General features: G+C 60.7%; 2 protein-coding genes across 7 annotated transcripts; both read left to right on the top strand.

The window, feature by feature from the left end:
* Nucleotides 1-137: 137 nt before the first annotated feature.
* Nucleotides 138-8,673, top strand: Ssrp1 (structure specific recognition protein 1). Its single transcript, XM_003464225.5, has 16 exons — nucleotides 138-268; nucleotides 718-903; nucleotides 1,750-1,855; nucleotides 2,103-2,293; nucleotides 2,375-2,605; nucleotides 2,723-2,826; nucleotides 2,905-3,033; nucleotides 3,119-3,340; nucleotides 4,202-4,274; nucleotides 4,644-4,782; nucleotides 4,889-4,934; nucleotides 5,985-6,114; nucleotides 6,892-7,062; nucleotides 7,146-7,234; nucleotides 7,877-8,063; nucleotides 8,244-8,673. Exons 1-16 carry the CDS (start codon nucleotides 215-217, stop codon nucleotides 8,313-8,315), a joined length of 2,130 nt encoding a protein of 709 aa, XP_003464273.1. The 5' UTR covers nucleotides 138-214; the 3' UTR covers nucleotides 8,316-8,673.
* Nucleotides 8,674-9,524: 851 nt separating this feature from the next.
* Nucleotides 9,525-26,920, top strand: Tnks1bp1 (tankyrase 1 binding protein 1). Of its 6 annotated transcripts, none has more exons than XM_013146487.3 (12): nucleotides 9,525-9,649; nucleotides 11,774-11,880; nucleotides 12,607-13,174; nucleotides 14,386-14,455; nucleotides 16,459-17,634; nucleotides 19,302-21,721; nucleotides 24,770-25,130; nucleotides 25,213-25,363; nucleotides 25,490-25,626; nucleotides 25,977-26,134; nucleotides 26,320-26,389; nucleotides 26,557-26,920. In XM_013146487.3, the coding sequence occupies exons 2-11, from the start codon at nucleotides 11,787-11,789 to the stop codon at nucleotides 26,378-26,380; spliced, it is 5,196 nt and encodes a 1,731-aa protein (XP_013001941.2). In that variant the 5' UTR covers nucleotides 9,525-9,649; nucleotides 11,774-11,786; the 3' UTR covers nucleotides 26,381-26,389; nucleotides 26,557-26,920. The 6 variants fall into 6 exon arrangements, with proteins under 6 accessions (XP_013001941.2, XP_013001940.2, XP_003464370.3 ...); XM_013146486.3 differs by having other exon boundaries at nucleotides 12,604-13,174; nucleotides 24,773-25,130; XM_003464322.5 differs by having other exon boundaries at nucleotides 12,604-13,174.
* Nucleotides 26,921-27,264: the final 344 nt, after the last annotated feature.

Genomic DNA, 27,264 nt, shown 5'->3' with positions numbered 1-27,264 from the left:
GTGTCACCGGCCTGCAGACTTCCGGCAGAGCGGGCCTGGGACCTCCCTGCCCCACGCAGCTGTGCTTGGTACCCGGCCCGGCCGCGATCCCAGCGAGGCGGCGCCTTGCAGCTCCGTCTTTTCTCTTCTGAACCCAGATCCTCCGGCCCTCTGAATTCCTGCATCCCCATCCAGAAGTTGGGGTCCGGTTCCCGGCCACCCCAGGCAGGGCAGAATGGCAGAAACGCTGGAATTCAACGACATCTACCAGGAGGTGAAAGGCTCCATGGTGAGCAGCTGCAGGGTTAGGGCGGGTGGTGGGGGTAAGGGGGGAGGAGAGCCGGGAGTCCTCCAAGCAGAAGCTTGACTTCAATGATGCTGCAACTTCTGAAGGCTTGGGATACTGTGTGTCTGCTGTTTCTACCTACAGAGGACGGCAGTGACAGCAGAGTTCCAAGAGTTACAGGACCTACAGGGTCAAAGCTTGTGCTTTCTGTTCAAGTCCAATCCGTGCCACTCTTAGGGAAACTGCGGGTCTGTAAGGGCTCCAGAGGCAAGAGCGGCAGAGCCCCTGTTTCCTGGGCACTTGGCGATCTTTACTGGTCCTCACCAGCTGAGCTGTTGCTGTCCTGCTCTGGGGACCTGCCCAGCCCCCAGGAGGCAGGAAGGCTGTGGGGTAGAACTGGGCCCGGTCCCACCTTGTGCTGTGCTCCTGCATTGGGCCTATTCTCCTGGCAGAACGATGGCCGCTTAAGGTTGAGCCGCCAGGGCATCATATTCAAGAACAGCAAGACGGGCAAAGTGGACAATGTCCAGGCTGGGGAGCTGACTGAGGGCGTCTGGCGACGGGTAGCTCTGGGCCACGGACTGAAACTGCTCACCAAGAACGGCCATGTCTACAAGTATGACGGCTTCCGAGAATCGGTGAGACCCAGCTGCAAGAGCCCATGTCCTGCCAGCTGGTTTGGTTATTTCTAAGCTTTCTAGCTCCCTTCTGATAGCCACCTTCCTGTGGGTTTGGACTCCATGAAATAGGGCTGTTGAGGCCATTGCACCAAGCCTGTTCTGCTTTGGGGATCGAAATCTTGTGACTTACTCATTTGGGGGGGGCTTGAGGTTTTTTTGAGACTCTCTATGTAGCTCAGGCTGACCTCAACCCCACAGCAATCCTCCTGCCTTAGCCTCTCAAGTGATGACAGATGTAGGCCAGAACGCCTGGCCCTTCATGTTCTAACTGAAGGCTTTCTACTGTCTTAAGATGGATAATACCTGCTACTTGTAGCTAGGTTTAAAACCTTAAAATAGGCAGGGGGGCACAAGTGACAGGAAGATGGCAAATGTGAGGCCAGCCTGGACAAATTGGGATCTTTAGCAAGATCCTGTCTCAAAATTTAAAAGAAGTGCTGGGAATGTCATTCAGTGCAAAGACTCTGGGTTCAATCCCCAGTACTGAAGAATATGGAAACACAGAAAAGAGAATCTTAGCTCAGAGTTCTGGTTTGGGTTTTGAGCTTGAGTTATCCTGTACTTGTTGTAATTTTCATTGTTGCAGTACTTAACACAGTTTAAAAAGTCAGCTAACATAGTGAGACCTGTATCCAGGACCTTGCTGTGCCCCTCCCCTAGCCTAGAGCCTGTTTCCTAGAGGGAACCTCTCTTTGTAACCTTTTAAGCAACTTAAGAGCTGTCAGTGTGGATTGGTGGCCCTACTCTGGGAGGTGATGAGGCTGCGAGTTACTGGTACTCTGCTTTTCTCTCCTTCACCTGCAGGAGTTTGAGAAACTTTCTGATTTCTTCAAAACCCATTACCGCCTGGAGCTCATGGAGAAGGACCTCTGTGTGAAAGGCTGGAACTGGGGGACAGTGAAGTTTGGGGGTGAGCCCTGGGGCAGACAGCTTGAGGGGAGAGGTGGAGGAAGATTTCCTTCATTAACTCACCTTGCTGTCTTCTCTCTGCTGCTGTCTGACTTCCAGCTTGTGTGTTTTCCATGTATTTCTTGAGTACCTGCAGTGTGCCTGGTTTTAGGGGTGCAGAGGAGACAAAATAGCTGTGGTCTGTGGTTCTTGGGAAGCCTGGAGTGTGGTGGGAGGAGCTCGGGGCTTGACAGGCCCTTCCCTCGCAGGGCAGCTGCTCTCCTTTGACATCGGGGACCAGCCTGTCTTCGAGATACCCCTCAGCAACGTGTCCCAGTGCACCACGGGCAAGAATGAGGTGACGCTGGAGTTCCACCAGAATGATGATGCAGAGGTGTCCCTCATGGAGGTGCGCTTCTATGTCCCTCCCACCCAGGAGGATGGCGTGGACCCCGTCGAAGTAAGTGCTTTGCTGGTTACTGTGGGAACAGGCATGGTAAAGTGGGTTCTGGCTGGCTGGGTGACCGGATATGCCTTGCAGGCCTTTGCCCAGAACGTGCTGTCGAAGGCAGACGTCATCCAGGCCACTGGAGATGCCATCTGCATCTTCCGGGAGCTGCAGTGCCTGACCCCACGTGGTCGCTACGACATCCGCATCTATCCCACCTTTCTGCACCTGCACGGCAAGACCTTCGACTACAAGATCCCCTACACCACGGTGCTGCGCCTCTTCCTGCTGCCCCACAAGGATCAGCGCCAGATGTTCTTCGTGGTGAGCAGGGACCCCTGAGTGTGGATGAGTAAGGCTTGGCTGAGTGCGTCGGGTCCCAGGTGCCAGGCTCCTGTGAAGCATCAGTTGCTTTAATATAGGTCCCCGCTTCCTCACCAGATCAGCCTGGACCCCCCGATAAAGCAGGGCCAGACCCGCTACCACTTCCTCATCCTGCTCTTCTCCAAGGATGAGGACATCTCCTTGACCCTCAACATGAGCGAGTGAGTGATTTGGGGGGCTGCTGGAGTGGGGTGTGGTGGGGGAGGGCGGTGCCTGCAACCTCCCGGCCCTGTCCTCAGGGAGGAGGTGGAGAAGCGCTTTGAGGGGCGGCTCACCAAGAACATGTCTGGGTCTCTCTACGAGATGGTCAGCCGGGTTATGAAGGCGCTCGTGAACCGCAAGATCACGGTCCCCGGCAACTTCCAAGGGTGAGGCGTGGGGCTGGTATCCCGGTGCCTGCTGGGTCCCGTGGCTTGGCTATGTGGGCACTGATCGGCTCCCTGCACACCCCAGGCACTCGGGGGCCCAGTGCATCACCTGCTCCTACAAGGCCAGCTCAGGGCTGCTGTACCCGCTGGAGCGGGGCTTCATCTACGTGCACAAGCCACCTGTGCACATCCGCTTCGACGAGATCTCCTTCGTCAATTTTGCCCGCGGCACCACCACCACCCGCTCCTTTGACTTCGAGATCGAGACCAAGCAGGGCACGCAGTATACCTTCAGCAGCATCGAGAGGTGAGGCACGAGCCTCCCTTGTGCCCCCCGGTTCTCCATCCTGACCCCTGCACTGGAGCCTGGTATGGCCGGGGCCTGTTCAGGCCTGGGGCTGCAGCTTTGCAGAAACTTCCTATGGCTTCAGTGTGGTGTGGTTAGGGAAGTTCTTTTCTCTTGACTTTTGTTTTTGAGAGACAAGAGTCTCACCATGTAGTTCAGGCTTCAACTGAATTTTGTAGCCCAGGCTGACCCCAAATGTACAACAGTGCTCCTGCCTCGGCCTCCTGAGTGCTGGAATTACAGGCATGTGCCAACCCCTCTGGCCTGTTCTTTTCTGTTTTGTGGTACTGGGGATTGGACCAGGGCCTTCCAACTGAGCTGTATCTCGTCTGCACTCTGTGTTTCGAGACAAGGTCTTGTAAGTCCCCGGGAGGCTTGTGATCCAGCCTCAGCTTTCCAGAGTGCCAGGAAAGTTATTTTCTGCATCACAAGAGTGTGTAGAGTGAGCCGTTTTTCTTTTCCACTCTCCCCAGAGGAAACAGGATCTCTTCCTTTCCTGGCTTGAGCTCTACCTGGGAACTGAGGGTAATCTTACTGAGCGTTCTTGCAGGCTGAGCATTTTACAGACGTCTTTGTGTTAAACTTCACCCCTCCAAGTGTGAATCACAGATCTATGACTTTGCAGGGCACCCCTCCCCAGCACGCTGTGTTCTGTGCCATGTTGGGAAGTAGGTGGCCTTCACTTCCTGTCGCCGACTCTGGGGTGGGCAGGTCCTCCTCAGGACCCTCGCCTGACCCTCAGTGCCATCCACCGGGGTCCCTTGAGCTCAAGGGCTGGGTGTGTACCCAGAACCCAGCTGACACTGCCCCTTCACCCCCCAGGGAGGAGTACGGAAAGCTCTTCGATTTTGTCAATGCGAAAAAGCTCAACATCAAGAACCGAGGACTGAAAGAGGTACCAGGCTGGGCCCTCGAGCTGTTCCTGACCCTTCTGCCAGGGAGAGGGGGCCTGAGGCACCCGGCTTTTTCCCACTCTCTTCTCTCTTCTTACCCTTATAGAAAAAAGAGGCGCGTGTGACCCTGTCTGTCCCTTCCCGGTGCAGGTTTTCTCTGCATGACCTTAGATCGGGCTCTGCAGCCCTCTGAGCCCCGCAGGGCCGGGAGCGGGAGGGGCTTGGGCTGACCCAGTGTGGCCGTGAGGACCAGGGTGCTGGTCCTCCGGGCGCCGCTGCTGAGTTCCCAGGCATGGCTGGGTGCTTCTGCGCGTGCCAGGGGCAGGCTGGGGATGCTACCCTCACCCCGCCACCTCCGGCCTCCACTGCAGGGCATGAACCCAAGCTATGACGAGTATGCGGATTCTGACGAGGACCAGCACGATGCCTACCTGGAGCGCATGAAGGAGGAGGGCAAGATCCGGGAGGAGAATGCCAACGACAGCAGCGACGACTCGGGCGAGGAGACGGGTGGGCCGGCTGTGCTGTGTGCTAGACCCTGGAGCTGGGGGCCGGGGCTGGGTGTGGGTGGTATTGCTCTGGGCTGGGCTGATGCTTGCTCTGTGGTCTTTTCCAGATGAGTCCTTCAACCCTGGGGAGGAGGAGGAGGACGTGGCTGAAGAGTGAGTGTGGGGAGCATCCCAGGGTGGTGCCGTGCATTTTCCTGTCCCAATATTAGCTCTGACCCAGGGGCAAAGTGACAGCACGGAGTCAACCAGGAAGGTGTCCTCTGCGGCACCAAGGGCCAGAGTAGTGGGGAGGGCCTGGAGTGCAGAGACTCAGTTTCTCCAGCTGTGTGCACCAGTAGCACCTTGGTGATCGAGGAGCCAGGGCTTTGGTTTTGCATACCAGGCTGACAGCATGTAGGGGGTATAGGGGGGTCTCTGAGCTTGGACAGCCAGACAGCCCTGGGGTTGGGTTGGCATCAGCCCCTACACAGACAGAGCCAGGTGACCCTCACAAAGGCTGGGCAGGCATTAACCCCACAGGCTGCTTCCTACGGTCAGCAGAGCAGCCGCGCAGTCACCTGGCCCTTTGGAGGTCTGGGGTGTACAAGGCTGTACCCGTACCCACCAGGCCATGTTTGGGGTGAGCCAGGGCACGGAATGAGGGCTTCATCTGGAAATGAGCACTGTGAGCAAAACCAACCCAGAAGTTGCCCAGGCGTCCCTTGGGCCCAGCTGTGCACAGCTCTCTTAGTGGTGCTGGGGCTGCTGCTGGTGTGGGTGCCCGGAACTGTGGGTCCATTTTCCGAGCAGCTGCCATGTGTGGCCACGACACTGGGCAGGGATCAGCTGCCTAGCAGTCCCAGGGCCCCAGGGACACTGTCCTCTGGGTGTCAGCTCTCTGTTTCTCGGGGAGGACTGGGTAAAAGGGAGGGTGACTCACAAGGAGATAGGGGAAGCAGGTACAGCATGCCCCAGCCCATGCAGACGCTGTCTCTGTGCTTAGTGGGAATAGAGCGGGACCAGGGTCCACTCTGGTGGGATCACCTTGGCCCCCTGGTTCACTCTTGGAACCGGTGTGGCAGCTGTGACGGACCAGGGGACAGGTGGGCAGCCTCCGGGTACTGGCAGCATCAGTGTCCTCTGGTTTCCTTTCCTGAGTCCTCATGCCAAGGCCCCTGGGGCTGTCTCGCTCCCCAAGTCAGACCCTCCCCCCACCCACCATAGGTTTGACAGCAACGCCTCGGCCAGCTCGTCTAGTAATGAGGGTGACAGCGACCGGGAGGAGAAGAAGCGGAAACAGCTCAAAAGGGCCAAGATGACCAAGGATCGCAAGAGCCGAAAGAAGACTGTGGAGGTGAGGACTCCTCTGGACTGGGGAGTGTGTGTGCGCGCGTGCCTGTGCATGCATGCACACATGGGCTATCTGTCCTCCTGACCGGTCCACCACTAGCAGCTTTGGTCCAGCCTTGGGCTGCTTTTTATAGCTGGTGATTCTGGCCTTAGGATTGTGGAGATGTTTTGAGCTCATTTGCTTCTGGAAGAACTGAATGGGGAGATGGGAGATGGGGCTGGTCTGTCCTGGGGACCCTCCCGAGCTGTAGGGAGAGGATGCCACTTGAGGTCACTGTGACAAATGCCTGAGAGAGTCACTCAGAGAAGGAAGTTTTTTTTTTTTTTTTTTTTGCAGTACTGAGGATTGAACTCACGACCTGGTGCTTGCCAGGCAGGTGCTTATGCCGTTGAGCTAATTCCCCGGCTGGAGAAGGAAGTATTTTGGCTCAGAGTTTCCTAATGTGGCTGCTAGTTCTGATGCTGGCCTTATGAGAGGCAGGAACACTGTGGTGATGGGGCATCAGACAGGGAAGCCGTCACGACATGGCAGTCAGGAAGCAGGAAGAGCTAGAGAAGAAGGGGCTGGGGGCAGGTTCAGTCCAGGTCAAGCTCCCTGGTCCAGGCTCTTGAATTGGCCCCCATTTCCACCACCACCCATTGATGCTGTTGCATGGTGACCTCTGACACAGTTGGCGTCCCGGTGACCCAGTCACCCCCAGAGGTATTCGAGGTAGCCGCTTTGAGGACATGATGGGTGTCCAGGCAGTAGGGGACTCATGGTATCTGGGTTCTCACTTAGGCGAAGAAGGGCAAAGACCCTAATGCCCCCAAGAGGCCGATGTCTGCGTACATGCTGTGGCTCAACGCCAGTCGGGAAAAGATCAAGTCAGACCACCCCGGCATCAGCATCACGGACCTCTCCAAGAAGGCCGGCGAGATCTGGAAAGGGATGTCCAAGGAGAAGAAGGAGGTGAGGGGTGGCGGGCTATGTGAGGAGTTGTGGCCTGGCTTTCTCCTGTACCACACTGAGCATGGCGTGTGTCTGCTTTGCAGGAGTGGGACCGCAAGGCTGAGGACGCCAGGAGGGAGTACGAGAAAGCCATGAAAGAGTATGAGGGAGGCCGTGGTGAGTCTTCCAAGAGGTGAGTGGCAGCTGTGAACTCAGCAGCTCTGCAGGTGCTTTGGGCAGATTTATCTTTGCAGGGCAGATGTTGTAAGAGGTGGGAGTTAAAGATCCTAGGCATTTCTGAGTGTTATAGAGCCGCACTTTTCAAACCTGAACCTGTCTCAAACAGTGCAAGGGTGGGTGATAAATAGGAAATTTAGCTCACTGGATAGTCTCTAGTTTTCCTAAAGAGCTGGTTGTATTTGAAGCTTTGGGGAAATTTAGAAAAAAATTATTTTAAACTAGGTGTGGTGGCTAACACCTGTAATCCAAGCACTCTGGGATGCTGAGGCCAGAAGCCTGCAGGTTTGAGGTCAGCCTTGGGCAAGTTGGTGAGAACCGTGTCTGAAAAAAGGGCTAAGGATGTGTGAGGACCCTGGGTTCAATCCCAGGTTGGCGGGAAGTACTGTGGAGCCTAATGGAAAGTCCATGGGAATTTTAAAAGATAAAGCAGCACTTTTGCACCAGCACCAGGGTCAACCACAGTCCATTTCTCCTGGCACACGCATATGGGACTCTGCCTTGCCAGAGCAGGAAGAGTGTGGCTGGGCTCAGGAGAGGGTGCAGGGCACGTGGAAGAAACCTGAGGTCCAGCTCCGTCCCCCTCTCGCTGCTCTAGGGACAAGTCGAAGAAAAAGAAGAAAGTGAAAGCAAAGATGGATAAGAAATCTACACCCTCTCGGGGTTCTTCGTCCAAATCATCATCCAGACAGCTAAGTGAGAGCTTCAAGAGCAAGGAATTTGTGTCCAGTGACGAGAGCTCTTCAGGCGAGAACAAAACCAAGAAGAAGAGGCGGCGCAGTGAGGTGCGGGGATGGGGGCCTCACGAGTTGGAGGTGTCTGGGCAGGTGTTGAGGGATGAATTTGAGTTGAGGTGACTGGATGGGTGCTGAGTTGGAGGCAGGGGTTCCAGGCCTTTCTCTAGGATTCTGCCCTTCCTACTAAAAAAATTCTCTCCTACTAAAAGAGAGAATTCTGGTTTTCAGGACTCTGAAGATGAGGAACTGGCCAGCACCCCTCCCAGCTCAGAGGACTCGGCATCAGGATCTGACGAATAGAGATGGAGGACCCTGCACCTGCCATCACAGCACCAGGCTCCCACCCACATCCTGGCATCAGTCTGTCCTCCCACGATGCGCGGTCTTTGGATCACATGCCCTCTGAGCGCGCTTCACGGGTGGCATGCATGTCACGGGGCCAGGGGCCGCTCCTTGTGATTGGGAGAGAGTGGACAGTAGGCCAAGCAGCGCAGCATCCTAGCCCTGGTCTGCCCCTGGCAGCTGCTGGTCCTGTGTTGTTGGTTTGGCAGGGTCAGGACGGGGGCAGGCCAGTGGCTACTTTGGGGCCTATTTCTACTTTTATTTTGTATTTCTGGTCTATGAAATCAACATTTAATAAAGGAATCTGACTTTGGAAGCCATGTGTGTGTGCCTCCTTTCCAGGCCAGTCACAATTTGTCATCCACTTTGAATGCTGTGGGTAGCACCCCCCCTGTGGGGCATCCTGGCAGCCGGTCTCCAGTTATGTCCTGCTTTGCTCCTGCCGGGCCAGCATCAGTTTCTGCCTCCTGAGAGCAGCGCTTATGAGTGCTGATGTGATTAGCAAGGATCTCATCCAGGCAACACTCCATTACCCCTGCGACGCACGCTGAGCCCTCTTCTCACTTAGTGAGTCAAGGATCTTTTGGGGCTGAGATAATACAATTAGGATCGACGCTTCCCGCAGACCGTGGAGTGGAAACCCGAGCCTGCAGCCTGGGAGGATGAGTGCGAGTGTGATGGGGTGTGGGAAGATTTTGTTTTTAGGATGAAAACAGGGTTATAAAATCTGGGCATTAGAATGACCCTGTTTCAGCAATGGATGCCTGAAATGAGATAACAGCACTAAAGGGGGAACTAGAGGCGCGACGCTGCCTTTCGGTGGCTCCAGATCGGAGCTTATGCACGTGGGCGGCCACATGGCCACGTCCTCCCGGTAGTAGCTGGAAGTTTAGGATCAGCCAGCCCCTACCTTCTTGCCGCCGCGCCTCTATGGTGCTGCAATCACTGCCGGCCGCTGGGAGGGGCCGGGTTGAGTCTCTCTAGGCCACCGTCTCGGTGGCGTGGGGGACTTGCGTCAGTCTTTCCCACCCCAAACTCTTTATTTGCATGCTCATGAATAATTCAGCAAGGGCTGCCCCCTTCGATGCAAGGCAGGCGAGGTCCGCAAGGGCTTTTCCACGCCCGCTTCCGCCTGTTATACATATTCATGAGGCGTGCGGGGGCGGGGTCTGGGCGGAGCTGAGGGCAGGGCAGAGTCGGGCTCGCGGCGCCCGGGTCCCTCGGCGACGGGGGCAGCGGGGGACAGCGGAGGGGACCGGAGCGCACCGGGTGGAGCGGGGCCGGCTGCGTGAGTGAGTGTGAGGGGCCGGCGGGCAGGCGGGCGGTGGGGCTCGCGTGGGGACCGAGGTGCGGGTGGGGTCACCGGAAAGTTTGGTGGGGCCCGGGGCGCACGGTCTGGGGCTCGTGCTGTCGGGGCCGAAGAAAGGGGGGAAGGGCGGAGGAGGGGCGAGGGCGGGCCTGGACTCAGCAGGGACTCCCCCCCCCCGGCCTCCCCCCCTCCCCAGCCTCGGCTCCGCCCCCCTCCCCGTCCCCTTCAACCCTCCCCACCCCGCGTAAGTCTGCTCCGCGGGGTCCGGAGCTTGGTCCCCTGGGGTCCCCGGGATCCTCGCAGCCCCTCGCCCGGCTGCTCTGTTTGCAGCCGCTCCCGGGTGTGCAGCTCGAGTGCTCCCGGGGCCAGGTGGGCGGGGGAGCCTCAATCCACTGAGGTCCTGCAGCCTCGGGCCGTGGGCTCGGTCACGCGGGCCTCCCCACGCTGCCCAGCTGGGGATTCCAGGTGGCCTCGGGGCGGCAACCCCCTCGTCGCAGAGGCGCACCGCAGGTGCCCGGCGAGAAGGGCTCCCTGCACTGAGCCCCGGCCCGCGTTTCCGCCCACCCGCGCCGTGCCCCTCGTGATGGTGTTCAAGGACGAGGGAGCAGTCGTGGGCTCTTGGGGTTTGTTTTCTCAGAGACAGACAACCCTGCTCCCTTGCCCCACGGCCTGGCGTGGACCTCGTACACGCCCGTGGGCAGGCCTCCGTGGGAGTGGGCTGACCCAGGGCTTGGAGGGCTGGGCTCTCCGCAGCTTACGTGCCCGCTGCTGTCTTGGACACGCTGGGACACGATCGCAGATGGAGGCTGGGGTGGGTTCCGATGAGATTGGGCCCTGCCTCCTTTGGAAGGTGTCCCAAGGGTTGTAACCCTGGCCGGTGGGCGGAGAAGGCTGGGCCCAGTACCCACCAGGTGTCAGGAAGCGGCTCCTTGGTCTTTGAACAGGTGGGCAGGGCGTCTCTCCTCGGGTCCAGCCCCGGGTGTATGTGATGGACCGAGGAAGGGGTAACACAGATCTCCAGTGGTCCACGGACAGGAGTGGGCCTGGAGGGAAATGGCCTGGGGTATGGGGTGAGGAGAAGGTAGAGACCGGGAAGTTATTTCTGCTCACAATGACAATGGCCAGGTTTTTGTGGATTATCTCACTTAAACCTCTAGGGTCTATCGCTAGCCCCATTTTTCAGATAGAGAAACTGAGGTTTAGCGAAGGCATACTGCTGGAAATTAGTAGGAGTTCCCCCTGAAGCCCAGAGGAGGAGACTCTGTTGGCTTCTACCACGTGGCTGTCACCTGGTTTATTTCCCACCGGCTCTCTCAAAACCCCAGGCCAGCCCCTTCCTGAGGATCTGGGCTCGGGGAGCCCCGGGAAGGGGAGCCCGGGGGAGTGGGTCCCTAAGTTGCCCCACCCGCCGGATGTTCTGCAGTCCCATCCCGTCCTCAGCCGGCCCAGCTCTGGCCGGCTCCTCCTTCCTCCTGGCCAGCTCTGGAAATCCAGTGGGAGGCCATTGCTATGGCAACGGGACTAGGCCCCGACTTTACCTCATCCAATTCCAAGCCGAAGCCAAAGCAATTGAGAAATTAAAGAAAAAAATGTATTCCAGATGTTTACTTTTTATGCCTTATTTTTCCGTGTTTGGATGAGACAGCCGGAGGGAGGGGGAGGGGGCCGCTCCCAGTGTGAGGGGGAGGGGATGGGGCAGGGTGGGGCGGAGCCCCAGGTTGGGGAGGAGCGGGTTTTTCCCGTCTCCCGGGAGGTGATTCAGATCCCAGAGACTCCAGTGCTGGCCCTCCTGCCCTGCCTTCCTGCCTGCCTGGAGTGGGCCCGCCTTCGGTGAGTCTGGGCGATCGGTGCCCTGCAGCTCGTGGACCCCGTTTCTTGGGGACGGTCAAAGCGACCAGAGCTGAGAGGGTCTGGGTAGAGTTAAGGATGTGGCTCTGGGGACCCTTGGTGACCTCCCCGGTCCCCTCCTGAAGTGACCACTTCCTGCCCCACGAGCTGGCTGTGCTGGGAACGGGAGATTTCCCGGCCAACACCCGGCCGCCTGGATCCTCTTTCCCTCTGGGGTCGCAGACCCCAGCTCACCCTCCTCCCACCCCTTCCCTGGCAGCGTGGTCCGCAGCATGGAGGTGTCTGCGCTCTCTGAGGGCACGGCCATGGCTTCCCCTCTGCACCGGGACATGGATGAGGAGCCAGGACCTGATGGCTCTGAGCCAGGTACCCACAGGCATGGGGTGGGTCGGGCTGGAGGAGCAGTTGGAGGGGGAGGGTGCCCGTGCAGACCCAGTCACCAGCTGGCCCACGGCAGTTGTGGGCCCTGAGGATCTAGATGAAGCCTCGTGTTTTGTGTGGGGGAAACCGAGGCACGGAAGGCCTCCCCACTCCCTGCACAGCGGAAGGAGTGGGTGGCAGGGTTCTGTTTCGGTGGGATCCGGTAGAGACCTGCAGAAAAGGCAGTTCTGGTCTGGGAATTTTTTTTCCTTGTAGCTGATCTACTTCTGTTTGGCTTAGGTCAATATTAAGTTTGCATTCCTGGTCACACACCAGATGACAGTGGGAAGGTGCTGGGAGGGTGTGGGGGTAGGGATAGTGGCCCAGCAGGTGGAGACCTGGGCTTGGAGGAGAGAGGGCTGGCAGTCCTTAGCAGGACAGCTGGACTGGGCGCATGGCCTGCTGGACTCCTTCACTGGTCCATCATCAACTTGGCGGGGTTTTGGGGGGTGTGAGCCATGGGCGAGTATGCATCAGGTTCCTGCCAGGCCCGTGGCAGAGGAGCTGGGGAGAGGGACAGTGTGTGACTGCTCAGTAGTCCAGGCTGGCCACAGGGAGCAGGTGGCTTTGTCCTGTGTCTAGGATTTGATGTTTCTGGACTGCAGGGTAGGCTTCAGGGGTGCAGCAGCCTCTAACAACTGCCCCCCTGCCATTCATGCTTCTTTTCAGCAGGTGACCTTCGGGCCAAGCCGCCTGTCAAGCCTAAGCCCCGGGCACTGCCCGCCAAACCTGCCCTGCCCGCCAAGCCTAGCCTGCTGGTGCCCGTGGGGCCTCGGCCGCCTCGGGGGCCCCTGGCTGAGCTGCCGTCCGCCCGGAAGATGAACATGCTGGCTGGGCCCCAGCCCTATGGGGGTAGCAAGCGTCCCCTGCCCTTTGCACCAAGGCCTGTGGCTGAGGCCGCATCCGATATACAAGCAGCCCAGGACCCTGGGAAGGAAGAGCCATCCCCCTCGACACCACCCACCCGCTGTGCCGCCCCTGGGGGAGTGCGGAAGGCTCCCGCCCCGTTCCGCCCTGCCTCGGAGCGCTGTGCAGCCACCACAGTGGAGGAGATCCTTGCCAAGATGGAGCAGCCCAGGAGGGAGGTCCCGCCCAGCCCTGAGCGGCTCTGGGGCTCCCGCCTGTCCTTCAACCAGGATGGCAGCTCGCGCTATGGCCCCCGCACAGCTCTCACCCGGGGCTGGTCCCAGGAGGGACCCACAGAGTGCCAGGAGGAGCGCAACAAGGCCCCTGAGGCCAGGTGAGGGCCAGGGACCTCGTGGGTAGCCCCCTCTGCCTGCCGCCAGGACCTTTATTTGCCCTTAGCTGTTGTGTGCTGGGAATGTAGGCAGACTGTGGTCACCAAGGGCAGAACGTCTTTCTGCAGCAGGCAGTGTCACAGCGTCCATTGCGTTTTGAAGAACTGTATGTAATTCTCTGTGGGCGTGTAGCCCATGCCTGTCATCCCAAGACTGGGAGGCTGCCGCAGGAGGATTGCAGGTTCGAGCCCAGTCTGGGCAACTTAACAAGGAATTGAATCTCTGTTTAAAGTAAAAAAGAGTTAGGGACATAGCTCAGTGCAAAGCTCAGAGGTTCAATCCCTAGGACATAAAAAAAAAAAAAAAAAAAAAAATAGAATTCTGCTGCTGAAGTGCCAAGTACTGAGTGCAGAAGTTTTAATCTGCGTATGCTGAGAACCAGGTGCCCAGCTTGCCTCACTGACTGCAGGGCTGGGTGGGACCATGTTTAGACCCATTCTGGAGATGGAAAAACCGAGGTTCAAGATGACTTCCACAGTTGGTGAGAGGGGGATGGAGGGCAGTCTGAGCTCCGATCAGCTCTTCTGCTGTAACACCCATAGCCCCACGGCTTGCACCCCTGGGTGCAGAGCTGGCCAGGATTAGGGGGCCACAGCTGGGTGGGTGGTTGATGTAAGATCTTGTGGGGTAGGGAGGCACCACAGGAGCCAGCATCGGGCAAGAGGGCCAGCTTCAGGCAAGGGGCTGGAGTGCTCTGGAGTGCTGCCCCCCTGGAGGGGACACAGAGGACCCTGCCCTGCCCAGAGTTGCCTTTGCTATCACCACCGCCCGGCAGTGCAGACACAGTTGGTCACACAGGGCATGCTCTGCCTGGGCCGGGGTGGGGCCCGTCCCTGCCCCTGCCGCCGCCCCGCCTTCCCGCTGCTTCCCTGCTCCCCTGCTCTGAGGAGGGCCCCAGCATTGTGCAATGTCCTCCTTGTCTCCCTGCAGTCCTGCAGGCATGCCTGGGCTGCTGGAGCTGCGGACCAGCTGCCCCGGGCTGGGGAGCTTTGGCTCCTCAGGTTGGGGCCATGCTGGCCGTGTCCCAGAGCCAGGCTTCGACCCTTGTGCAGTGAGCAGGCTCACTGGGAGAGGTGCTGGGTGGGTGCCACAGACCCTCTCTGCTCTTCTGCTTTTGTTCTTTTTCTTCACGTCCTGCCTCCGTCCCTCACAGGAGCCTCTCCTCCGACCTGGCTGTCAATGGGGATCTGGCTCAGCTGTCCACCTCCAAGCCACCTACTGACGTGAGTCCCGTCATTCCTGCCCCAGGCTGACCAGGGCCTTTAGTGTGGTGGGGGTCCCACTGTCTGTGTAGTTCAGAAGGGGAAACTGAGGCGCATGGACCTGCCCCAGGGCTGGCCACAAGGTCTGTCAGCTCCTAGCCCAGGGCTCCTGATCACCGCAGTGGGCAGGTGCGGTTCTGGCCCAAGGCAGTGCATTCATGAACGGCAGTTATGCTGTATAGTTCGACTGCGGGATATGCTGTTGGCACTGTGACCTGCAAGGTCCACTGCTCGCCTGGCAGAGACTGTGTTGGTCCATGGGAGGGAAGAGGAAGCTGGGAGAAGAGCCCCCTCCTCAGAGTTCAGAGTGGGAAAGCCTGTTTTCTGGGGCTCCTCTTCCATCCCCTCTGTACCTGTTTTCCAGAGTAAACCGTAGCGGGCTGGTTCTGGTTGCTTGGAAGTTCTTGCTGGCCAGTGGCCACCCCAGCCACCCTGGGATGGAGGCTGACTCTGCACATGTCCATCTCTCCCGTACTGGCTTAGTGCTTGCCATAAGCAGGTGTAGGGATGCAGCAGACACGGGGTCTCCTTAACCTCAAAAACCCTCCTGCCAAGGCAGGGAGGTGGAGGTGGGTATCCTCCTGCCTCAGCCTCCTGAATACTGGGATTATAGGTGGGCAGGGCCATGCCTGGCACCTGTGGGATCTATCTTGGCCATGCATGGGATGGATTCAGCTTGAGGAAGGTCACTTCGACCGTGAACGGAGCAAGCAGGTGTCTCGGTGAAGGAGCAGGTCCATCTGGGGGCTGGAAGCCTGTGGAGCAGGCGAGCGCTGCCAGGAGCCTCGGGGTGAAGATCGATGCCCTTGGTTTGGTTTGAAGATGGAAGAAACAAGAGCAGTTGGCCAGCGATGTCAGGGAACTGCGGGAGGGGCAGTGACTTGAGAGAGTGGAGGCTGTGCTGCTGCCCCCAGCAAGGACAGTGCCTGTCTGTGGAGGACACGGGGCGCAGTGTCCCCTACATGGCCTCTGTCCCTGGGGCATGGGTGCCTGGCTAGGAGCCAGGAGGGCCCCGGAGGGACGTGCAGGAGGTGACTGTCCTCAAGAGAGGGCGTCACCACGGGAAGAGGGCGGGCAGTGGGGAGCCACGAGATGGGTGGGGTTGGTGGGCCCTGCAGGGCGAGGCACTGAGGAAGGGGAAGAGTGGACGGAAGGGGACAGCGCCCACCCTGAGTGGAGCCGGGCACTGCCTTTGTTCCCCGAGGAACGCCTGGGGCCTTGGGCAAAGGTGGCTCGCTGCCGAGGCCGTCTTGGGTCAGAACACTGGGCCGTTAGTTGAAGGGAATCTCAGAGCTGCAGTTTTCAGGATGAAGGATTTGTAGGAGGTGCCTGTGGCTGGGCTTGAGGGGATCAAGACTGAAGGGCATGGGCTGGGGAGACAGAGTGTCACAGAGCTGGGGGCAGAGCCAGGGCTAGGCCCTCGGGGCCAACTGGACCTGGCCTGGAGCCCTGACCCGACCCGAAGGGGGCTGCCTTGGCCGAGTGACCAGGGCCACCTGTTCCAGGTCAGTGGCAGACGAGCAGGCCAAGGGGAGCCAGGGCCTGGTGCCCTCTGCCTCCTCCTTGGGATCACCCCCAGGTCCCACTGCCCAGCAGCAGAGAATAGCAGCGGTGCTGCAAGGTCCAGGTGGGGAAGTGGGGGCTGAGAAGCGGGGGTCCCTGCAGAGGGACCGTCCTACCTCTGCTGCTGTGGAAGGCACTGGACCCTGGGTTTAGAGTCCCCTCCCTCCCGGGTGACCTTCGGATAGGTGAGCTTTGGCTCGGCTTGTGGTGGAAAGAGTGGCCTGTTACCCGCCTGCAGGAGGTCTCAGGACCTAGAAGGTGGGGTATTGCCACCCTGCCCGTGATGGTCTCCAACTGCCTAGGCTTTGGTTTCTTGGCCCAGTTGTGGCTTGAGGTGTCTGGGGCTGGGGGTGCCACAGCCTGGTGAGCCACAACTGACATCTTGGACCTCTGTCTTGCAGGCTTCCGTCAAGGCCTGGGCCCCCTCCAGTCTGGGCTGCCCTGCAGATGTTGCTGGCCCAGTTCCAAACTCACCCCAGCCTCCTGCACTCCCCGAGAGCTCTCCCCAGCATGGGCAGCTCCCTGGAGCCCAGAGCCCTGCAGCTTCTCCCTGCCGTCCTGAGACACTCCAGTCCCTGAGCACTGCCCAGCCTGTGGCTGCTGAGGGCCTCTGCCAGTCCCCCAGCCGGGGGCTGCCCTCTGAAGCAGCCTCGGGACACCCCAGTCCTGAGCACCCCCTAGCCAGCCTACCTCGGCCCCTGATGGAGGCATGTGAGGTGCCAGAGCTCAGGACGTTTCCATCTGGGAAGGAGGTGGCCCCTAAGGGTGACTCCGAGCTCTGTCCCGCCAGCCTGGCTCAGCGCCGCTTCTCAGAAGGGGTCGTCCAGCCGCCTAGTAAGGACCCGGAGAGGTTGGGGGGCTCACTGGCCGCCCTGCCCCAGGCCCTGGGGAGCCAACTGGCCCTGGATCCTGCCTTTGGGAGTGGGACAGAGTCCAGCTGGAGCCTGTCACAGTCCTTCGAGTGGAGCTTCCCCACACAGCCCTCTGGCCTGGGCACTTGGCACCTGGACGCCCCGCCTCCCTCCCCCATTACTGAAGCCAGCGAGGCTGCTGAGGCTGCTGAAGCCAGCAGCTGTGCTATGTCCCAGCAGAGGGAGGTGGCCTGGGCCCCTCCGGGGGACGCAGGGAGACCTGTTTCTGGGGTTCAGGGGGAAGACCCTGGGACCTCCCCATCCCCTGAACCCCTGTCCACGTCAGAGGCCCCACACCTGCTGCAGGCTGAGGAAGGATCGGAGCCCCAGGAGCTGTCACTTGGGCAGGAGGCCCCTCTCCCTGCGGTCACCACAGAGGCCGCCCTGTCCCTGCTGGAGCCCATCCTGGGCCAGAGGCAGCCAGCACCCTCGGACCAGCCCTGTGTCCTCTTTACTGATGGCCCTGGCCCTGGCCAGGCGTTGCCTGTGGAGGAGGTGGTAACTTTAGTCCAGGCCGAGACCACGCAGCCTGAAACAGAGGCCCAGGACTGGCATCCGGCATCCCTGGAGCCTGAGGGACCTGGTGGCAGCTCTCACTGGCTAAACGAGCTTTTGGCCTCCCCACCGCTACCGAAGGATGAGCCGTCCCCAAGTGCCCGGCCCGAGGTGAGGATGTTGGGGTGTGAAGACCAGGCTGGGGGTGCCTTGTCCTTTTGGTGTGGACAGGGTGTGACGGGAGGTTGAGGGCAGCCATGAACCAGTGACTACATGGGATGGTGCCCGAGTTTAGCTGTGGTGCAGGTTCAAAGCCCGAGGCCTAAGTGGTGAGCTGAGGAGCTTGGAGAGACCCTTTTAAGTTTCAGGGGCCTATATTTCATTTCATCTGGGGGTTCTGGGGGTGTTCCAGGGCTGTGAGCCTGCTAGGCAAGTGGCCTGCACCAAGGCACTTCGGGCTCTTATGCTGGCATGCTGGTACACTTCGGTAATCCCAGCACTTGGGAGGCTGAGGCAGGGCGATCTCTGTGAATTTGAGGCCTGCCAAGACCACACAGTTCAAGATCAGCTTGAACTACATAGCTAGACTCTGCCTCAAAAGAGTGGCATTTGTCTCTCAGTGTTGCACTTCTGCAACGCAGAAGATGCCAGGTGGTGTGTGGGACAGTGCAGTCCACTGTTGTCAGAGTATTGTACCAGGAAGATTAAGCCAAAGGTTAGAGCTGGGCTCTGCCCCCAGTGGGCCTGCTGGGGTTTGTACCCTGGCTGTGCCATCTGTGTGCCTGTGTGACCTTGTGCGTGTGACATTGTCACCCTTGGCCATGGTGTCCATCTGTGAGACCAGGCGGCCGCCGTTCCCAGGAGTGCTCTGCCTGGCCCCTTTCTCCTGTAGGCTGCTTGAGGTTTCCCAGCACAGCTGGCTGGCAGGGGTGAGGCAGGAGAGCCGGAAGGGTTAAGACTCTGCAGTAGGTGTGTCTGTCCTGGGCAGGCAGTGACTCAACTGTGGCCTCTGGGCGGGGCTGGGCTGCTGGGCTGCAGCTGCTGGGCTCAGGGAGCAGAGCCAGGGCAAGGATTGGGGAGCCAGCAGTCGCCCGACAGGTCCTGACTAGGGAGCAGGGAGCGGCCCAGCTTCGTCCCACCCGCCGCTACTACCACCACCACTGCTGCAGCCGCACCCAGCAGCCCAGGGCAGTCGCCTGCCCGTGGGTGGAGGCCATGGCCGGGCCCGGGGACCCCGGGGAGGCCAGCATGTCCATCCTTCAGCGGCTCCTGGCCAATGCGGCCCTTCGGGATGAGGCAGGCAGGCTTCGAGGCCCCGAGCCGAGGACCGGCCCACTGCGGTCAGGGGTGAGTGAGGGAAACTGTGGGGGCAGCCAGCCCAGTGCCCACGGCAGCCCTGTGAGCCAAGAGTGCAGAGGGGTCCTGGAGCGGCCTTGGGGTTGGGCTGAGAGCCCAGCCTGCTCTGGGGAGCTGCAGAGAGGCCGGGCGTCATTGGTCCTGGGGGTAGACCTCTCTCCCCGGGCAGGGAGCCAGGAGTTGCCCAAGGCCGTAAACATGACCCCGGGGCCACAGTGAAGTGCCTGTTGGTGCCAGGCCTGTGTGGGCGTGCCACTCAGGGGAGCTCGTTTGCGCTGTGGGACCTGTTCCTAGTGAAGCCGGTGAAGGCCGAGGACCCTGAGGCTCAGAGTAGTTGGGCCTTTGGCGATGTGCTGACCATCACACAGCTGGAACCCAACCCTGGGCCCAGGCGGACAGGCAGTCTGACTTCGCCCTGCATGGATTCCTGCTCTGATTACCTCTGAGCATTGTTTCTTTGTGTTTCTTTTTGTTGCTCCCAGGGACTCCTTGGCTGGGCCCAGAAAGATCTACGGAGTGAATTTGGGATCGCAGCAGACCCCTACCCCAGCAACAAGGGGCCTTCTGGTTGGTCCCACATTGCTCCTCAGGACTGCAGCCATGGGGGCGCCCACCCCAGGGGAGACTTGGTCCTGGGGGGCCAGGCCTGGGCTGGTGTGTGTGGTCCAGGAGCCAGGGAGGGGAGTGAAAGGGAGTGGGCTGATGTTGGCAGCAGCCCACCCCTGAGCGACATGTGCGCCCCAGAACAGCTTGATGCCCACGACCGGGTGGCTGGAACGCCAGCCCTGCTGAGCACCCAGAGCTGGGAGACCAGTGCCCAGGACCAGGAACTGGGGAACAGGGACCCCCGGGACACGGTCTCTAGCCGGGATGCAGAAGTCCAGGACCAAGAACCAGGGAAGAGGGACCCCCGGGACACAGTCTCCAGCCGGGATGCAGAAATCCAGGACCAAGAACCAGGGAAGAGGGACCCCCGGGACATGGTCTCCAGCTGGGATGCAGAAATCCAGAACCAGGAACCAGGAAAGAGGGACCCCTGGGACACAGTCTCCAGCCGGGATGCAGAAATCCAGAACCAGGAACCAGGGAAGAGAGACCCCTGGGACACAGTCTCCAGCCGGGATGCAGAAATCCAGGACCAAGAACCAGGGAAGAGGGACCCCGGGGACATAGTCTCCCATTGGGAGACAGAAGCCCAAGATCAGGAACTGGGGAAGAGGGACACCCAGGACATGGTTTCCCATTGGGATGCAGAAGTCCAAGACCAGGAAGGAGGGGAGAGGGACCCCCGGAACACATTCTCAGGTCTCTGCGCAGAGTCCCAGGACGCCCAGGACCGGGAGTTTGGGAAGAGGGACTCTCTGGGCATCTGTGCCAGCCATGAGCCCAGCCTTTGGGACTGGGACTTTGGGGTGAGAGATTGTCTGGGCGCCCGTGCCCACCAGGCCCCAGGGGCGCAGGCACTTGAGTCAGGGAACGAGCAGCGCTGCAGCTACAGCAGCCAGGACACCGAGGCGCAGGACCGGGAGTTTGAGAAGAGGGACTCCCAGCACAGTGCCTTCGACTGCCGGGCAGGAATGCAGTGGGACCAGGGGCTCGGGCCGAGTTCCTGGATGCAGTGCGGTGACAGTGACTGCGTGCAGGATGGGGGCTTCAGCCCACAGGGAGCCCGGCAGCCTCAGGAGTTTGAGATAACCTCGAGCGGCCAGGATACTTGGGCTGTGGACCGGCCAGAGGAGCAGGGCACCGGGGGGCAGCTCAGCCCCAGTGCCCCCCGACTGCAAGGAGACCAGGGCGGTGGGCTAAGTGGTGACAGCAGCCAGCAGGTGGCAGGGCCTGTGGGCCCTGGGGATGGGGACACCGGGAAACGAGGATGGGCTGGTGAGTTAAACCTGGGTGTCACTCCGCAGCTGGAGACGTCTTTGAGCCCAGGGCTTCGTGATTGGAGGGAGGACTCGCACCAGGAGCCTACCATGAGGACCTCCCAGTTCGGCATCATTGGTGATGACCGAGGGAGCAGTGCCAGCCCGAGCCCCCCCATCAGTGCAGGAGGTGGCAACCTTGTGTCCCCTGGGGAGATGGTAGCTGGTCCTGTGGGCTGGGCTGACCAGCTGGGTCTCAGGAACTTGGATCTGTCCCGCTGCAGGGCCTCGGGGGGCTTGGCTGAGGCCAGAGAGGTGGCTGTGGGCCAGGTAGGCTGGCCGGATCATCAGGGCATGCAAGATAGTGGCCCGGCCAGCTGCTCAGAGGCGCAAGGGTCTGGGGAGTGTGTTGGGGTTGGTGTAGATGAGCAGGCTTGGACTGTGGACCATCGAGTACAGAGTTTGGCTGGGGTCAGGGAGCCTGGAGGCTGCAGCCTGGCCAGAGAAAGTGGAGTGGGGCAGACGGACTGGTCGGGTGTGGAGGCCAGCGAGTTTCTTAGGTCCAGGGAGCGTGGGGTAGGACAGGCAGACTGGACTCCCCACCTGGGGCTTGGGGACATGGACCCCAGGGTAGCCTGCAGCCCCGGGGAGCCCAGAGAGCTGGTAGGGAGCCTGGGGAGCTGGCGGGATGACCTGGGTCTGAGGAATTTGGAGGTGTCCTGTGTCCCAGAGTCGGGGGGTTCCCGGAGTTGTGGAGTGGGCCAGGTAGACTGGGCCCACGATAGAGGGCTCCAGATTGACAGGTTCCCTGGGGTCCCCAGTGAAGCCAGAGAGCAGGGAGTAGGGGCAGCAGGGCCTGGCCCAGAGCCCAGCTTCAGGAGCAGTGGGAGCTCGTCCCCCAGCTTGGAGGCAAGGGAATCAGGGGTCGGCGAGACCAGCGGGCCAGAGAGCCAGGGCGGAGATGGCCTGGCGCCTTCCTCAGAGATGCAGGCTGCGGACTCTGGAGCAGAGCCAGGTGGAGCGGCCGGCCTTGGACCCAGGTAAGGGGCATCTTGGGGTGGGCACGGGGAGGCTGCAGTAGTCTTTCCCTTTGGACTTTTCACGTTGGGTGGACGCTAACCTTCTGGCTGTGAGGGTTCTGCTTTTCAGACTTGGTGTTGAGGTGGGACACATACAGGCATGAGGCATGTTTGGGGCATGGACCGTCTCACCAGGCACCACTCAGGCCTCCTGGGTGAGGTGGAGCCTAGTGGGCTCTGCTCTGGGAAGCCACAGGTGCCCCTAATACAACAGTTACACGAGGACCCTGCCCCTCCTGCCTCAGGACCATGAAGGTGGCCTCCATTTTCTTCCAAGGTTAAAGAGGCAGCAGTCCTGAGCCCCTGGGGCAGCCGTGCAAGAGCCCAGGGCAGTGGGGTCCAGCTGAGGGAGGGCGTGGCAGAGCAGCCGCACAGCAGCACTCCCCACATCTCAGCCTACCTTATGGGTGCTGGCACCAGCTGCCATGGTGGCTTTGGGCCTCCTGGAGAGGCTGTGACAGCACCTCTTCTGCTAATGTCTCCACCCCAGAGGCCTGTTCCCCTCCAGCGAGTAGGAGGCTGGCAGAAGCCCCAAACCCTGGAAACCCTGGCCCGAGGGGAGGGCAGGTGTGGCAGGGGCTGCACTGCACAGGCCACATGGGAGTAGGAGGGGGCCGGGGGGAGGCTGGGGCGCCAGGACTGCGGGGCGGAAACCGAGAGCGCTGGGACCAGGCTGTTCCAAGAGCTTGGGTTGGTTAGGTCGGGCACAGGGCTAAGGCAAAGCTTCAGAGCTTGCAAACAGCATTGGTCTGTGGAGCTTGGTTGGCCTGCCCCCCTCACTGCACCCCAGCTGTCCTGAGAGAGGACTCCGCCCCAGTTGAGGGCATGGGCCTGTCAATGGCCCAGCTTGTCTGCCCACTGTGGGCTGGGCCCGAGGGTAAGGGCCCAGGAAGTGTGGACAGGGTTCCGAGGTGGCTGTGCCTGCCAGTGGACTCTGGCATGGGGATTGGTGTAACCCTGTGTGCTGTCAAGGCCTACCTGGTAAGGATGCAGGTGGTGAGGCCCCAGGTGCACCCCATGCTCTTGGTTGCCTTCCCTGTGACCTGGAGCAGCCCTGTCCACTCCACAGGGACTCAGGGTCTTCAGTGCAGGTCACATGGTTCCTGGACGGAGCTGTGGGGCAGCTAAGCAGGGGAAGCCACACCATGGAAAGTTCCTCTCTAAGGGAGGTCCGGCAGCCTCCCCCAGCAGGAAGTGCTGGAGATTGGCTTGGGGCAGTCTGGCTCCAGCCCAGCTGCGCCCCGGCCTCTGAGACCTCAGGCAAGTGCCTTCTCCTCCCAGGCCCTCGCTGTAAGTTAGGGGCACTTTGCACCTAGTACCCATGGCATTTTTGGTGGAGACTAAAGGTGAATGCCTATAAGTGACAGCTGCAGATCTCTATGGCTTGTGTTCATCACCGAAAAAGTGTTAGCCACACCTATTTGGGTCTGTTTTAGAGTTCAGTGCTGGTGTCCCTAAGTGAGGCCCTCAGGAGTTTTTCTTTTGTTTTTTCTCTTTCTTTTCAGACAGGATATTGCTGTGTAGCCCAGGCTGGCCTCGAGCTCATAGCAGTCCTGCCTTAGCCTCCCCAGTGCTGGGTTTGTAGGCATGTGCCACCACGCCTGGCTCCTTGGGGATATTTTTCTTATTGCCCTCATGTGGGACAGAGAATGCTTGATGATAACATCATCTGACACAGCTGAACCCAGGCTGGAGCAGAGGGTGGGTCGGAAGTGCCTGGTCCCCTCCTCTGCTGGTCTCCTGTTCTTCCAGCACCTGCCCTGGGCCCCACGGTGCAGAGGTGACAAGCATTTCCCCAGGGTGCCCCACACTCCTTTCATGTGGGGCACTGAGGCCTGGGGCCCTGTGACTTGTGAGTTCCCAGGCTTGGACCCTGCACACCCTTGCTCCTTGCCCAGGCCTTGCCCCTCCATCCTGGTCACAGGAAACCACAGCTCTGCAGATCTCTGTGCAGCTGGGGTGGGGGTGGGGCAGTGCAGGGCCAACACCCAGTGTCCAGGGTCAAAGAGGAGCTGGTACTGAGGAGAGGGGTTCGTGGTTCCCCTTACAGGGTGCAGGTCCCCCTGCAGTGCCCAGGCTCCAATGGCCCCTGTCTGGGAGGTCATGGAGGGCTCTGCTGGACTTTACTCTCCACCTCTTTCCCTGCCAGGAGGCCCCACTCAGCCAGCAGGCGGGGTGCTGGGATGTGCAACGTCATGCCCCTCTACTAACCTCTGTCCTCCTTGCTGCTTTGGGGTGACCTGGTTGTGGCCCCTGCCAGCCTGCGCCCTCCTCCTTGCAGCACTGGTTTCCCTGGGTCAGCAGCTGGGGAGACAAGACCTCCCCCCCACGCTGGCCCTCCTGGCCCTCTCCCTGAGTGTGTTGCATTGACTCACCTGAGTGCATGTAGGAGAGGGTTCGGGTGGGTGAGGTGTTAGGTGTGAGGTCGCAGCAGGCAAGACGCCATGCAAGCTGTGTGGAGGGTGAGCAGACCTCACTGTGCTAGGTACCTGGACGGGGAGTGGGAACCAGGAGCGCCAGAGCCGAGCTGGGGTGGGGCCTCCATGCTGTCCAAGGAGGGACCGGGTGTTGGGGAGCTTCCCAGGTCCCACCAGCTTGTGCAAGGCTGGCAAGTGTGTTTGGCCCACTTCCCCTGGCCATGGTCCTGTGAATCTAGGGGAGAAAAATACCGCATTGCCCAGCACTTGAGAGGCTGAGGCAGGAGAATTGTCATGAGTTCAAGGCCAGCCTCAACTGCATAGTGAGACCCTGTCTCAAAAATGAAAAACAAAACAAAACAAAACAAAAAACCAGAGAGGCCCAGCATTGGGGTAAGGGCTGAACATGATATAGGTGGGGTGGGCACCTGAGGCCCCCAGGTGCCCTTGATGCTCCCCAAGGACTGACATGCAGCTGGGGCCCGGAGCAGGGCAGTGGCTGACTCTTGAGAGACAACCTGGACGAGAGGATGCCTGGCCCGTGAGGGATGGGTCCCCTGGCAGTCGCTCAGATCGGTCCCCTTTCCCCCAGCAGGTGTCTAGCTTACTCCCCACCCCCTGATGCCCAGGGCCTGCCAGAGGGACCGCTGGTGACCGATAGTGCCAAGGCACTGGCCTCCCGGGAATCGTCAGCCTCCTGGTCCAGCATCCTGCTGGAGCAGGCAGGAGCCGTGGCAAGTGATGACCAGGGGGAGTCCGTAGAGCCGAGTGGGGAACCCCTGCCCAGCCGGAGGTCCCAGCCAGATGGCAAAGCCAGCTGTGTGGAGGAAGTGGATGGCACCTGGGGCCTCGCAGAGTCTGGGCTCGGGGAGCAGGGCCCGACGCTGAGCCCCCGGCGGCCACCCCAGGGGCCTCCAGCCAGCGGCCCCAGCCAGGACTTTTCCTTCATCGAGGTCAGTGTGGAGGCCCGCCTGGGCAGGGGCGGGCAGGAGGCAGGGGCAGGAGCGTGACGGGCGTCGCTCTTGTCCCCACCAGGACACCGAGGTCCTGGACAGCGCCATGTTCCGGAGCCGTGCCTCCCTGGGCCGCAAGCGAGGGCACCGGGCCCCGGCCATCCGCCCTGGGGGGACCCTGGGACTGGCGGAAGCCGCGGGCTCGGACGCGCGCCTCTTCCAGGATTCATCAGGTAAGATCGCCATGCGCGTGACCGCTGTGCGCATGACGCCGGGTCTGTGTCCAGGGGCGCGGGCCTTGGGGTGGTTGGGGCTTCCCTGGGTCTGCTGCACCATGACCGCCCTCCCCGCCCCTGCAGAGCCTCGGGCGTCCCGGGTGCCGTCCTCGGACGAGGAGGTGGTAGAGGAGCCGCAGAGCCGCCGCACACGGATGACCTTGGGCCACAAGGGGCTGAAAGTCAACCTCTTTCCGGGCCTGAGCCCCGCAGCCCTGAAGGTAGCATGTGGTCCCCGGCAGCCACCAGGCGGGGCTCCCGTGTCCGCCTATCTGCTCTCTGCGCCTCTCCAGCCTGTCCTCTTCTCCATCACCCCGCTGTTCTCAGAGGGCCCCGAGCGAGGGCCTGTGTGTTCCTGTCCTAGACCCTCGGGGACGTGGGTGTCCCTGGGCAGGGCCTGGCAGGAGGGAGGGTGCTGGCAGGCGTCCGGCCCTGGCGGCCAAGGGAGTTTGAGGCTTGGCTGTGACCACCGTGGTGGTCAGGCCCGCTGTGGATGCGCTGTCTATCAGGGGCCTGGTGCTCCTGTGACCCCGCACCCCTGCTCATTGTCCCTGCCCGGCTTCTCCCGCAGGCCAAGCTGCGCTCCCGGAACCGCTCGGCTGAAGAGGCGGACCCGGCAGAGGGCAAGGGCGGCCAGAAGGAGTCTGCTGTGCAGCGCTCCAAGTCCTGCAAGGTCCCAGGGCTGGGGAAGCCCCTCGTATTGCCCCCCAAGCCAGAGAAGTCCTCAGGGTAGGTGATGGGACTCCGGGCTTCTGGGATGACTTGGGGTTAGCCTAGGGGGGTAGCCCTGCTTCACAGCAGAGGGAAACTGAGACCATGGTTATGGTCAGCCTGCCATAGTGCCCCCTCTCCGCTGGGGAGACCCCATCCCTGTCCCTGGAGTTCATCTCCCAGACTGGCCCTCTGCCTCGCAGGTCTGAAGGGTCCTCGCCCAACTGGCTGCAAGCCCTGAAGCTGAAGAAGAAGAAGGTGTGAGGGCCGCAGGTGAGGCCCTGCCTGGGGTTGGGAGGCTGTACACCCTCCTTCCAGGCTGGCTGGCACAGAGGAGAGATCCAACTCTCGGGGTGGGTGGGAGGAGCCCCAGCAAGGTGGGCTATGGGCTGAGGAAGCAAGGCCCCGGCTGCCCCCGACTCCAGTCTCTCTGCCTGCAGGTCTCCCTCAGAGTCTTGGGCCTGGCTAGTTCCTCTGGGGTCCCTGATCCGGAACCCGCCGCAGCCTCTGTTCCCTGGCCTCGGAGGAGTGCTGGGGACAGGTTTATGCACTTTGTATCGCCTCCCTCGACCCCACCCCACTCGCCTCCCACCTGGCCCTGCCTCTGCCGCAGGGGTCGAGGGTCTGGCCCCTCCTCCCTCTGCCACTGCCTCAGCCTCCCGTGGGATTTTTGATACCGATTTCTAGTTTTTATAAAGGCCTTCAATTTTTGTAACGGGTGAAGCTTCCCTGCCCCTCGAGGCGCCTTAGGGAGACCAATGACGTTTTGCCACTTGAAACATTCAATAAAGCATTTTGGGAATCCGTGCTGCCCACCACTATGTTTGGAGACACGTGCAACTGGCACCCACCTTGTCTGTGACCCCTCCGTCCCATCCAGAGTCCCTGCAGAGGGTGCCTTGGTCCCACCCCTCTCTCCAGCCAGACCTGGAAAGGTCGGCACCATGGTACAGCCCATGTGGGTCAGTCATGGGGGACCCAGGCTCCTAACCTGTGGAGACCTAGCCATCTTCTCAGCTGTCTTCCAGGTGCAGTGTCAACAGGGCGGGGTGCAGAGGAGGAGGTGGGGTCGGGTGGGATGTCATTCTCAAGCTGCCCTGCCAGGACTTCAGTCCAGTGCCTGGACCACAGCAAAGGCATCCTGTGAC

Source organism: Cavia porcellus, unplaced genomic scaffold (assembly GCF_034190915.1).
Source record: "Cavia porcellus strain 051 isolate PalLab524CR breed Dunkin Hartley unplaced genomic scaffold, mCavPor4.1 scaffold_17, whole genome shotgun sequence".
NCBI lineage: Eukaryota > Metazoa > Chordata > Mammalia > Rodentia > Caviidae > Cavia > Cavia porcellus.
This window is presented reverse-complemented; position numbering and strand designations above follow the sequence as displayed.